The sequence below is a fragment of the Dendroctonus ponderosae genome, unplaced genomic scaffold, assembly GCF_020466585.1.
Source record: "Dendroctonus ponderosae isolate FM_Combo_2020 unplaced genomic scaffold, Dpon_F_20191213v2 Dpon_F_20191213_54, whole genome shotgun sequence".
NCBI lineage: Eukaryota > Metazoa > Arthropoda > Insecta > Coleoptera > Curculionidae > Dendroctonus > Dendroctonus ponderosae.
In genome coordinates, this window is record NW_026018755.1 from 21,341 (window position 1) to 35,471 (window position 14,131).

General features: G+C 36.1%; 1 protein-coding gene across 1 annotated transcript in view; it reads left to right on the plus strand.

Annotated features, from left to right (window-relative positions):
• LOC109535539 (isocitrate dehydrogenase [NADP] cytoplasmic) overlaps positions 1 to 7,969 on the plus strand; it is an 11,477-nt gene extending 3,508 nt beyond the window's left edge. The window contains exons 2-7 of the mRNA XM_019901454.2: positions 2,344 to 2,488; positions 2,538 to 2,762; positions 3,643 to 3,785; positions 3,839 to 3,985; positions 7,300 to 7,483; positions 7,617 to 7,969. Coding sequence (XP_019757013.1) covers positions 2,344 to 2,488; positions 2,538 to 2,762; positions 3,643 to 3,785; positions 3,839 to 3,985; positions 7,300 to 7,483; positions 7,617 to 7,837 — 1,065 coding nt within the window. The 3' untranslated portion in view covers positions 7,838 to 7,969. The remainder of the gene's footprint in view (positions 1 to 2,343; positions 2,489 to 2,537; positions 2,763 to 3,642; positions 3,786 to 3,838; positions 3,986 to 7,299; positions 7,484 to 7,616) is intronic.
• The last annotated feature ends 6,162 nt before the right edge of the window (positions 7,970 to 14,131 follow it).

The following is a 14,131-nucleotide window of genomic DNA, read 5'->3' on the forward strand; positions in this document are numbered from 1 at the left end:
AATACTTACACGCTTTTCGATCTGTTTCTATTTTTTTAAAAGCCTGCAAAAGTTGATGTCCCACCAATGTCAACAAAACAAGTGTCAAATTACTAACTAATTTGGAGTTATAATTTTAGCCACATAGTATATTATATTCCCAGGACGATTATTTAATAGTCTTCTGGACCGCAGTATATATATATAATTTTTTACTACTAACACCGATGATTTCCTAAATTGATTCAATTAAATATTGATTTTACCATTAATTTACATAGGTAAAAGTCTTTATCTATTTAGGTAACCTAAATATTTAGGTAACCTAACCTCTAATTGTGAAACAATAGATACAGTTTGCGATGAGGTGAAAATATATTACTACCACGGATTTCTATTATACCCTCAGATGTGCCAATTCAATTTATTCAATTATCAAGTCTTCAATTTCCAATAAGATTGGCATTTGCGATGTATCAAGAAAACTCAAGGCCAAACGATCTCTGTTTGTGGCTTAGATTTGAGCACACAATGTTTTTCACACGGACAATTATACGTGGCATGCTCTCGAGTGGGCAAACCATCCAGTTTGTTTGTGTTAGCTAATGATGGTTTTACAAAAAATATTGTAGACTCTATAGCCTCAAGAGATTGATATTGTTATTTAGTAAAATTATTATAATTAGCGACATATAATTAAAAAAAAATATTTCAGTGAATTAAAAATATAAATGTTAGGATATGTGTTATTTTTACCATCATCGCTGTGAACGATGTACAAAAAAAGCTCTAACTTTTTTCTGATACTATAAATCAATCTTTTTTCTACAAATTGAAATTGGAARTCTGAAGTATTTTACGAARAAAATGTACTCTTCATTTACTTCGCTCAGACSCACCGTTTGCCAACTAAATGACTTAAAAAATATCACTGTTTTATAAAAATATTACTAATACCCCTAAATCCATTGTAAGCATTWTKACTTTTATCGAGTATGAAAAAACTAGTGAATGTCTTYGTGCRTTTTTTTTGATTATTAAAAAAATAATAARGGATAAAACAARTAAAATATTGCACGAAGTCATACAACRCATGATTTAATTTAAARCATATTTTCATATCGGAAGAATGACTCAAAAGCAAGGATTGCATCCTTTCCATTATAAAAGGGTACATGATTTAAGAGCCAACGATTTTCCAGCACGTACAGAATTTTGCCGTTGGATTCTAAGCCGCCAATATAATTTTTTATGGTTGAATGAGGATAATACTCAGTTTTGGAGCCTCGAGAATTCGAGAAATGTTCGAAAGTTCGAAGATTCAGCTTATCAAAATTTATATAGTTCCAAAAATTTACGTTTTGAAGTTCAACCGTTTAGAAATAATTTGCAAAAAAYTYTACTACTGCGCCCCTCTTCAAGGAGGCGTAGCTCCGTTAAGGAGCATTTTTCGATACATGTTCATTTGAAAAATTAATATTATTTTTGAGAGCWGATTGAGAGCAGAKATGAGAGAGTTTCAGTTTGGCCACCTAATTTCGGGACACCCTGTATAACACATCCCCAYRCAATAAGTAATTWTTTGCTACTAAAATAATCCTRGGAATAATTTATATGGCAAAACAACGTTAGCCGRATCAGCTAGTTTATTTATATTRCTGTATGRATGTAGAAATATGTAATAATGTACATATTATTATACAGGGTGATTAACCTAGACCGTTCGTTTCGCCCTTAGTTATAACCGGCAACAAAATTTGAAGTTTCTTAAACAACTGCAAGTTGGAAAGCTCCTAATGCACGGTCTTCTTAAATCACCCTTAAATATTGATAAAAAATGATCAAACAGCGGACGTAGCCCCGTCTTTACACTACTCAAAACTCACTATTTCAATTTTGTGCAAACTTGCATTTAAAATTGAAGAGATTATGGAATAAATTTGCAATTGAAATGCGAACCTTAACGCCAGGGCGTTATTCAGGAATTGCTCTATGATATATTCAGTACGGAGTACTCTGTGAAGTTTATGTGGGAAATAGTAGATACTGGCCAGTTGGATACTCTCCAGTGCCAAAAAAAACATCACACAGGCACACACGGGATTTCAAAAGTTTTCAAAGTTTCACCATCTTCGTGTCATTTATTGGCTATTGATATCCTTCACACAGCGAATATTATTAGCACAAGAAGATGGTAAATACTCGGCCCTTCTTCTAATAATATTGAACGCCGATATCATTAATCAACCAGTTATTCCATCAAAAAATTATCTTTTGCACTAAATTATGGAAATTGTTGAAATTATTGAAATAACTAACTAGTTGCTCAAATATGTTTCTATATTTTAATGGAATACTAAATAGGTCACCATCGACAGTGCTGAAGCCATTCTGAAGTACAACGTAGGAATAAAATGTGCAACAATTACGCCCGACGAAAAGAGAGTGGAAGAGTTCAACCTGAAGGAGATGTGGAAATCTCCAAATGGTACTATTCGAAACATATTAGGTAAATAATAGATCGACTTTCATTTCCAACCTAACCAAGTCACCTTCAGGTGGTACCGTTTTTCGTGAGGCCATTATCTGTGGGAATGTGCCACGATTAGTGACTGGCTGGGAAAAACCGATTGTAATTGGAAGGCATGCTCATGGCGATCAATATAAAGCTACAGACTTTGTTGTACCAGGAGCTGGAAAACTGGAACTGACTTGGGTTGGGAAAAATGGCGATAAAATATCCAAGGTGGTATACGATTATAAAGGAGCCGGTATTGCTTTAGGTAAGAGAAAATTGATATTTTGAATATTCTTTTTAAAAGGCCTTGAACGATTTAGCTTCAGTTGTTCAATCGTGGACACTGACCCAAATTTTACCCAACGAGGTAAATTTTACCCAATAGAACGATCTATTTTTGAAATTTAAGTGACCGAGTTGTAATAAGACACTATTCTTAAAGTTTAAATATTTTATTGGACAATTTCAAGAATTCAAATTTAAACTAGCGATTGAAATGGGCTCTCTGAAACTATCTTATGCCGGTAATTCACTACGCACTTTTCTCCCACTTATTAGCCAATAAATTGTGGCAATTGTTGAAGGTCACCAGATATGAGCGTGGAATCGGGCTGCGATCGATAAATTAATGTACCTACGATTTATTGCAGACTTGACTGAGAGCATGCCCAACATTATTGAGGATTGTGAAATTTTTACATTTACAAATTTACATTTTAAATTACAATTACAAAACAAAATGGTGTTTTAAAAGTGCGAAAATTCTGAATAAATATTTCCGGAAGTATTAGATGAAATCCGAAATTTGCTCAAGTGTTTAAAAATGTTTTCTGGGCTTATCTCAAGAGATGCGACTAGAAGACACGAGAGAATAACTTTATCACATTTTTCATAGATAGCAAATACGTTCAAATAATGTTCGTTTGTATAATTTAAGGGTCCCGTTATAATTATTAATTATTTTCAAACGGTAAGTGAAGATGTACTAGTGCGGTAATAAATTGAAAAAAGCTCTAGTGCGGTAATAAACATTATTATGAAATTTGAAAGAGTGCCAAATCATAGTCATTATACAACATTTGTAGATAAGGAAATTAAACAATTCATTGCGATATTATGAAATAGAAAAAACACGTTAATTTCAGCCATGTACAACACTGACGAATCGATCATCGCATTTGCTCATTCTTCTCTTAAATATGCTCTGGATAGAGGGTTGCCTTTGTACCTAAGTACTAAAAATACTATCCTTAAACGATACGATGGTCGTTTTAAGGACATTTTCCAGGTACACTCAAATATTATTTTCCTAAACGTGACTTTCATTTATGTGAGTCGTAGGACATATATGACAGAGAGTACAAGCCACAATACGAGGCAAAAGGAATTTGGTATGAGCACAGATTAATCGATGATATGGTAGCTTATTGTATGAAATCTGAAGGAGGTTTTGTTTGGGCATGTAAAAACTATGATGGTGATGTGCAGGCAAGTTATATAAAAGTTGTAAACATTTATTTTATCTAATATATTTGACCTATCGCTCGAATGGTTCACATCCGACAACAACACTATCGTTTCAGAACAAACATGGGATATTTTCGTGTGAAGTGTTCTTATCGAGCATGTAAATGCTGAGTTGGAAAGTCATATTTTTCAAATTTGTTTCTAGCAAATTCGATTAAAGGTCATTTATAAAGAAAATGTAAAACGTTATTTTTGTAATTGATATACTTGACTTATCGCTCGATTGGTTCACATCCGACCACAACACTATCATTTCAGAACAAACATGGGATATTTTCGTGAGAAGTGTTCTTATCGAGCATGTAAATACTGAGGTGGAAAATAATATTTTTCAAATATATTGCTAGCAAATTCGATTAAAGGTAATTTCTACAGATAATGCAAAAGGTTATTTCTATTTATCTCTAGATGTAGATAGTGCTCCTGATAAGAATCGATTCCTTTCCAAAAACACAAAAAATGTGCAATTTTAACACAACTTTGACAATGATCGACATATTTATTACCGCACTCGTTCGGTAATAAATTTAAAAAAGCACTAGTGCGGTAATAAACATCATTACGACATTTGAAAGAATGCCAAATCATAGTTATTATATAACAGTAGTAGATCAAAAAATATAAGCAATGCTGGGTTCTGAAATATGTATATTGTATATACCTGGTGTATATAAGTCTTCGAATTTAGACAGTACAGCAAATGTAAATTCGTGTTATCTAATCAGTAAGCACTGGTCATTTGCTGTTAATAATATTTGAGGAAAATTTGTAAGATACACAAAATTTTAACTGCAGAAAGTTTATAAACTATCGTATTTCCATTATTTTCATGTGGAAAAATCATGCGGGGTGATTCAAATCTGGTGCTGTTGTCTCTGGAGGTATTGAGAGAGTACATTAAACTAATTTATAATTTTTTGAAAGAGCTGATAGTCGATACACACCTACTTTTTTTTAAAGACGGTTTTATTACTGCTCTAGTCATGGCCGAAGCCGTTAAGCATAGAACAGTGTCGTTAGATCCAAACGATAATACTGAAGCTGATATTATGAAACTAACGCAATGCATGCAAAGCAAGCCGGTATTCTTCTTAGTCAATCGCCACCGATTCTCCGTGATGTCACCGTCATAGATGAGCAGAGGAGAATTGTTGCCAAGGTTTAGGTAAAGAAAGTCGCATAGTGACCAACAAAAGTGGCCCAAATCGCATAATGGTGACGAAGACTTTTATCGCTCATTTTGAGCATATCGCAAATTCAACATTTGAGATGCATTTGAACAAATTTGATCGCTGTAATTTACGATTTATCGCCCAACTTCGCAGCACTGGCAGAAAACTATCAGTTGGCCATTATTGGCAAAGTTTGGATAAAGAAAGTCACATAGTTAGAAGCAAAAATTCGCCCAAATCGCCAAAATTTTGGCGGATATTTTAAATTCAACTTTTCAGAAGCATTTTAACAAATTTGATGGCCTAATTTGTGATTTACACATTACACATTTGGCAGAACTGGCAGAAAAAATATCCGTTGGCTCGGGCAACGGATATGAAAATATTACCACATTCGTTCGTTTGCCGATTTTACGCATGCTCAAGAACATTTTAAGATATTAAATATGGATCGAGATCTCGAAATGTTGTAAACTGTACAGAGTGTTTTCACATAAGTTGACACATCCCATAAAACGTTTATTTAAAAAAAATGTGGAAGTGACCAACACAAAAGTGTCAAAACTCAATTTTTTTAAATCTGAATTTTAAATAAAAATATAAATCACGGAAGTGTCAAAATTTCACAAAGTCCTTTTTAATGAAACACCCTATATATTTTTAGGCATGTCGATTGGATTTTTTTTCCTGATTTCAGAAATATATATATTACCTAGATTTGCATTAGTCGTGTTTTCTATAGCTAATAGCAACAAATTAAAATATTAAGGGGAGGATATTCTGTGTTGATTGCCCTTCGTTGGTTCGAACGTTCCTGGATCGATTTTTCGTCTCTCTTTTCGGAACTTTGTTATTAAGTATTATTTTTAAATGGTACCATGTTTAATTGGTAGCATATTGGAATACTTATCCATTCGAAAAGAAAAAATACGACCTTCCGATCAAATTACGAAAATTTTTGATATTAAAAAGTACTCCTCTACAAGTTTTTTTATGAAAAGTCAAAGCGGCAATGATGTTTTTTGTCATTAACAGATAGTTACAGGTAGGTAGCCTTTGTCAATAATAACAAGCATTCGTCAAACTGTGACTTATTTTGAAGCTCCTTTCACAAATTGTTCACAAACATTGAATTTACGAATATGCGATTAGTTTAGCAGAAGCTGTAAGAACCAGCAAAGGGCTAGAGACACTAAACGATTAGATCGGGGAATTCTCGCAGTTAGTGGACGATCTTGAGATGCTCGAGTCCCGGACCTAGAGGCACAGGCATTGAGGATAATTGAAGCAGAGCTTTCCAGAAGAACGCGGAGCAACTCCCTCGAGGAAGCCCAACATTGTTATTTTGTATGTAATGTACACAGAACACTAGAAGACATTAAATCTTTGATCTTCCGAACACCGGTACAAATTGAGCTGGAGTTAATTAGCCTAATACGAGAAGCTGCTCAAAATGTGAGCCCAGACTGCTGCCAGGAATGTACGATAAAGTTATTGGGACACAAACAAAAAAATTATTAGGCAGATTCCCTTGAAAAACATTGTTGCCGCTTTTTTGATACATTTTTTTGCAAATTTCTCAGTTTTTGATAGCAATAATTTTTTAAAACTATTTTTCTTGTGCTCCTAAAACACCCACAGACAACACCTCCAGAGAAATGACGCCAATTTTGTATCACGCTGTACATGATACCTAATAATTCACATGTATTCCTTACACTCTCTAAATTGGCCAATGAGTTAGCAGACAGGTGGACCACTAATTAAAATCGATTTTTAATCGTCACACACTTAAAAGAAATGACGCCAATTTCGATCATTCCTGTATAGTTACATTAAATGGGCAAAACGTCGCTTGTAAGTGCGAATCACTAATTAATTAATTAATTATTACCGGCATTAATTATTACCGAATTTCTAATTTAGTTCTTTGCAAATATTAAACGAGAACACCTCCACAGGACTGGGGTGTCCTAAACTTATGGTTAGATCTAAGTTTTTGGATTCTCTAGCAAAATGTACATTTATTTAAATCCGATCCTGCGATATGAAGACAGTTTGTCATCATAGCCAAAAAAATTATACTGGATTTTCTTTATTTAGAGCGATTCAGTAGCTCAAGGTTTTGGATCACTGGGCTTGATGACGTCAGTTCTAATCTGCCCGGACGGTAAGACGGTTGAGGCGGAAGCCGCTCATGGAACGGTCACCCGTCATTACAGGATGTATCAGCAGGGCAAAGAAACATCTACTAATCCCATAGCTTCTATTTTTGCATGGACCAGAGGTAAGATGGATTTCCTATTTTTTATATGCTGGTACCATTATAAAAATAATCCCTTTTATACAGATTGTTAATTATTTCTGCATAATTGTATTAATTATGATTTTTTGAGTACCTGCTTTTCCTGTACTAATAGGTCTTCTTCACCGAGCCAAACTGGACAACAACAAGCCACTGGAAGCATTTGCTAATACTCTGGAGAAGGTTTGTGTAGACACGATTGAGTCTGGATTCATGACGAAAGATCTGGCGATTTGCATCAAAGGGATGAACAAGGTTCAGCGATCCGACTATTTGGAAACTTTCGAATTCATCAATAAACTCTCCGAAAATCTTAAGAAGAGTTTAGGCTGTTGACTAAAATATTAAGAAGTTTGATATATTATTTGCTATAAGGACTATGTATGCTTGCAGTGGCACGTTGATCGGTAAAAGGGGCTAAGGTTTTTCTTGTTTTAAATGCATATATAAAGCTTTTATCAAAGAAAAGTCTTCTTTTTTTTTTTAATAGCAGAATGGTCTATTTCCCAAGATGAATGTGTTGCGTAGTGCAAGCGGGCAAGTTTTGAGAAGAATGAACAAATACATTTGTATGCCATCAAAAAAGAAAATTTGAATACCGGGGTTCATCTCCTGAACTAACAAATATGCGATTCTGCTGCTAATAATGCAAGGAAAAGTCATGGGCCGGAGAAGTGACGTTCGACGTAGAGTCATTTGGCTGTGTAATCTGTTAGAATTAGCAAGATTAGAAAAGTCGTGCTGTTTTGAAACCTCCAGTGAAGAGACTGAGACTGTTTTGTGGGGCATATTTTCAACAATATAACGTGGACTCAAATGGAAAGTTATTTCCTATTAAGTTGGTGCACAATTGAAACAATTTTAATTTTCCGACTTTTTTGTCAGTATAGAAACCATTTCCTAATAAACCTCAGAAAAGTTTGTTTTCTGCTCTTTAAAAGCGGGTTAAAAGTGATTAATTTTTGTTGTGTCAGATATCTTTCTGCGATTTTCGCCATTCATTCACATTCGACTAGTGAACGCTTTACTAGTAAACGCCAGATCACGGTCAGAAATGATTTGCCTTGGATATCCAAATTCGCCAAACACTTCGGAACATTACCGTTATGAACCTTCCCACTCAATGCTGCATTCACACCAGTTGTGTGCATGAACGTGAGCTGAGCAGGAAGAGTATTTTGAGCTCTTATTCACGGTCTGATTCATGCCCCATACAATCTCAGGAAGCCTTTCATCCCAAGTCGCCTCCGACTTTGCACTTGTATCAATTGCATTCAACAAGGTCTCTCCACCTGACCATTCGCCATAGGAGTAGCAATCGCGTTTAGCACATGTTTCACCCCCTTTTCCACCAAAAAACTAGTGAACGCTTTACTAGTAAAAGCCAGACCACGGTCGGAAATAATTCGCCGTGGATATACAAAGTCCCCAAACGCTTCCCTCAGCTTTTCGATCACCTCATTAGACCGCAGTGTTCCAGTCACCTTCGCAAGTGTGAAGTTAATGAAAGCATCAACCACCATGAGCACATACTGATTGCGTCTTGTACTTTTGGGAAAGAGACAAATATAGTCAATGTGCAGCGAATAAAAGGAAATTGCCACTGTCTCAATAGGATGTAATAACCCCTCGGCAGGGCCATGACTTTCCTTGAATGGGCATGAAGTAATTGTACTGACTATGTACAGACCTAAAACCGACGTTTAAGTGACGTCAATGAACAGACGTCTAACCGACGTCATAAAACAGACGTCTGGCAGATCTGTCATGTAGCGGTCATTTGGACGTCCAAATGACCAGCTATCTGACGTCTTGTGGCCGAATCTCATGGCGTCGTTTAGACGTCCATATGACGTAGTGTGCTACCTGGGCTAAAAGCAAATCAGCGCCAGAAAGATCGCACTCGGCAATAAGAGCATTAACTTCGATGGAGACGTCATCTATGGTGATGGGTATCTTTGTCTCACCCATCGTCATACCCACGCCTCTACCAAACGCTCTCAACACTTGATGAGTGTCTGAGATCTTTAATTCACCCAAAGATTCAACGGAGCCCCGAGTCAGAATGTTACGCTTACTTCCAGTGTCAATGGACACCTTAATCTTAACCCCATTCTGAGCCACTGCGGCTTTTTTGTAGGCATTGGGCGAATCAATCAACCTCACCAATGCCGCTTCAGATGCTATTACCTTTGATTATTTTCGCCGAGGAATGTGCATCATGTCCCATCTGTTCACATAGCCAGCATAGTTTTGCCTTGGGTTTGGGACAATCTCTCCTCAAGTGATCGCCAAACTGCTGGCAGTTGTAGCAGCGAATCGACGTCGGAGTGCCAAGCCTAGCTCTGACCGCGCTCGGCCTCGCATGTACGCCACTGGGTCCCGCCTCTAACACCTCGGGGTAGTGCATTGTCCTGGGTCCTGGTACCTGTCAAGAGAAAACAAAAACCCAGAGTACAATTCGCCCACAGTCTTGCCTCCAAATGCCCTGGCATTTTCCCGAATGCCTTGGGGAAGCCCATCAATAAGGCATGAAACAGTCTGAGCGCCTACTATCCGGCACCTCTCGATCAGCCCGAGCTTCGGGTAATAATAATGAGCTATTAACTCATTACCCACCTTTTTCCGCGCCAGCATTTCCTTCAGGAGGCTCGCATAGTCGTGCTGTCTCTGAAAAGCTTTTGCCAACGCCAGTCGCCATTCGTTCCACTCCAGGTTGTAGTCGTCGAGCCTTTTAAACCACGCCCTTGCAGGACCTTGCCACTTAGCCTGCATAAAATAAGCTCGCTCATACGCTGACCAGCCATGGATTTCGCCCAGTTGGCAATCTTTGCCAGCCATCGATGGACATGACAATCCTTGCTGTCTGGGTCAAATAGCTCCAAAATTTCGGCTCTTGTTCTAGCCCCTGCGAGACCACGGCACACCATACATCGCGACGATCTATAGCTACTACACTCACTTTCAAAAGTCTTGCACCCCGCTGTATTTATTACATACGTTTAATTTATACAAAATTGTTTTATTGGTAAATAAAACATGCTTGTTTACAAGTCAAGGAACTGTTGGAATTTCAAAAAAAAATTGTTAACCCCTTTAAAATTGTGATGCTGCAAAAGTTGCACCTTGAAAGAAAGTTTATTTAGGCACAATATTCCCACTAGACTCAACTTTCTTAGAAGCACAGTTAGCAGGCAACAATTAGGCGCTATTAAGAGACTGGTCAAGTGAGCAGCAGACCTCGAAGTGGTCGTCCTCACGTTACCACGATATGAGAAGAACGCTATATGTCCCATAGAGTCCGTATCAGCGCGTAGAGAGCCCTCAGTCACCCTACTGGCACTAAGATCTCAGTTCCAGAGAACGTATATCCGTGTGATATCCAGTGCTACCATCCGCAAAAGACTTTTACAATCAGGATTGCGGTCTAGAAGGCCTTCAAGAGTTCCTTTGTTAACTCATCGCCACCGAAGGGCCCGTTTAGAATGGGCACGAAATCATCAAAACTGGCGATTGGGAGAGTGGTGAAAGATGCTCTTTACCGATGAATCGTGGTTTGGATGGTGAGCGATGATCACCGAGTAGGAGTTTGGAGAGAAGCAGGACGCCGAAATAGGCTTTATACAGCCGTTGCAGTTGCTCCATATCGCGGTGGAGCACAAATGTTTTTTTTTGGGGGGGGGGGTATTATGTTCAATAGAAGGACCCCACTTATTCACATATCGGGCGAGGTACCTTGCAAATGTAATCTTTGATAGAATTATACCCCTATGTAATGAATTAGGGGACCGTTCATCTTTATGGATGACAATGCCAGGCCAGAGCTGTTCAAGAAGTATTAGAAAACCGAAACATTGCAAGATTAGATTGGCCGGCTTTGTCACCTGACATGAATCCCATCGAACACGTTTGGGATTATGTGTCAAGAGCGATTTTCAATTGGAATAATCCTCCAATAAATGCCCAAGAACTTATTATTGCTGCTACAGAGGAATGGGAAAATATCCCTTAGGAAGTAATCATAATTTGATTATTGGAATGGATAGACGTGTGAATGCGTTGTTAAGAAGTAGAGGCTCAAATACTGAATATTAACTATGTTGTTGAATTTTTTATTTTGAGTTGTTCGTTAGAAATTGAATTTTTTTCTTTTAAAAATGTTTGCATCCGGACTGTAATTTTCTTTTTATAACTGATAATTCGTTGAAATTAAATTCATTCTGCCGTTGTCCAAATAACTAGAGGGGTGCAAGACTTTTCAAAGCGAGTGTATTACTGCTCGGAACGAGCTCACCTGCATGCGCCACTCTAGTGCGTTCCTCGAAAATCGCTGTTTTGAACGCCTTCGCGGTTTCTTCAGCCATTAAACTCCGGATGCTTGCTGCCAAACCGCCTTGCAGGAGTTCTCGGATCAGCTTTTACTCGAATTTTTTAAAATATTGTTTTCGAGATCAGTTTTTAGCCGAGCTTCAATAGCGGAAGAACGCTTAACTGAATTGGCACATATCCACGTGCGGAAAACTATACCCATTGGTCAAGTGGAGGAAGTCATAACTCGTTTTGTGAGAAGACATTATAAAAAAAATTATTTTGTAATTTGATTAAAATTACATCGACAATTAACGATACAACATTTTTTAATTACATTTATTATTGTAATTGAAATGAAGTCTGTCCTGCCTGAATCACTACTACATGACCTCCTCCTGACTTGAAAGCTGGATACGCCCTCGCATGTTGAAGAGAAACCCGTTAGGTATTAAACATCATATTATACAAATCAACTTTTTAATGTTTTTATTATAATTTATACATACATCACAAATATAATTTATAAGTAAACTTCTGTGTAATAATAATTTTATATGAGTATTCTTAATAATTGATTCGAAAGAAATAGTTGTAGGATATTATAAGACGTGTTAGATTGTGCAAGTCAAGTGAAATTAATAAATTCATACCATTAGCTTCGATAATACTTAGGCCGTTAACTTCAGAAGGTGGGCAATTAATAAATGGGAGGTGCAAGTAGATACAATCAGATATTAGTAGACTACTACTAATATCTGATACAATGTGGAATAGCCAAATAAAATAAATTCTTTGAGTAATATTTTCACATGTGGCAAAAATTTCAACACGCAAATTATTCAAGTTTTTTAGAAATTGATAATAGTTGTAGTTCTAAATTGTTTTAATCGAAAGTGTAGCGTAAAAGTTACTCTTTATTTGAAGAATGAGGAAACATTCCCCGCTCGATATTAATATAGCTTTACACAATTTGTAAAGCTAATAATAAACCAAATACGTACGTAATTGGACATTTGCTATAATAAGCTAAAAACTATTAAATATTTATTAACTAACATTTGTTCGTTATTAGAACTTCAAAATAATGTCTTTACCAAGCTGTTATCATAAATTTGATGATTGACCTGATCAGACCGATGACCTGATTCAACACGGTGGAATTTTTTGTATTTGAATATAAAATAGCAAAATGTAAGATTTTGAGGCTTGGATTTTGAACTTGATTTGACTCGTACGTTTATTAGATTATCAATAGCGAAATTAACATTAGTTAATAAAACATCAAGAGTCACAACTAACACTCACTGGAGATTTGATGATATTAAATTCAAATGGCCAAAATTTGATGATATTCTATTTATTCTATTAAGCTGTTCCACACTGCACATTCTAAGTGAGTCTTGGCGTCATTGCTATCTTGGCATCTACGAAAGATGAAAAGTTGGATGTTAATGTAGAATTTTACCGCCATATTATTTTCGCAAAACTATTACGATTTATCTAAACTTGCGTTTTTTGTCCATAATTTGGACGTCCAAATTAAAATTAAGCTTCAAGTGTTCTCGGTTGATTTATAAGCAAATGGTACTGTAGACTAATTTTTGTAGTTGCGTGCATTTTGATTTGCGTACATCGATAGTTCTCTTTGAATTGTTTATTATTTAATAATTTTGATTTTGATTACTTATTTTTTTTTTTGACAATTAATTTTGATTGCTTATTTTTTTGCTTGCCGTGAAACTTTTGTTGCGACAGCACCTGCCAGATTGTAAGTTTATACTGAATTTTAAAACTTTTCAACTATCGCGGGCTGTTTCGTTTTAGAAACAGAGATATATTGCATATGCAAATTTCGTACGCAACTGCTTTCCTTATGCTATATATTTAAAATTAGCTGCACAATTAATTTTAAGCAATTGTATGTAATTTCCTCAGCTGTTTTTAGGGCACACAGTGATAAAGCAGTTGGATTATTTACTCACAATCAGTTACAATCATTTTGAAAACTCAATATTTTGTGATGTGGTTGTTGTAACTTTTCAGACCATTTTTCAACAGTTTTCGTGCTTCCGATAGATTTTCAAATTGGCAAAACTTGTCATTAGTTACAAATAGCATTATGGACATATAGTTTAATACATAAATGAACATAAAAATATATGGACAAATATTATCTGCTACTGCAAAAAATCATCACTTTCGGATTTTAGAAGATGGAAGAAAAATAGGTGTAAAGGTATAGAAAAATTTGTTGCAGTTTAAAAATTGTTATCCCAACAACGACGATTTCTTGCATTGATATTGTCATAAGAGTGCACA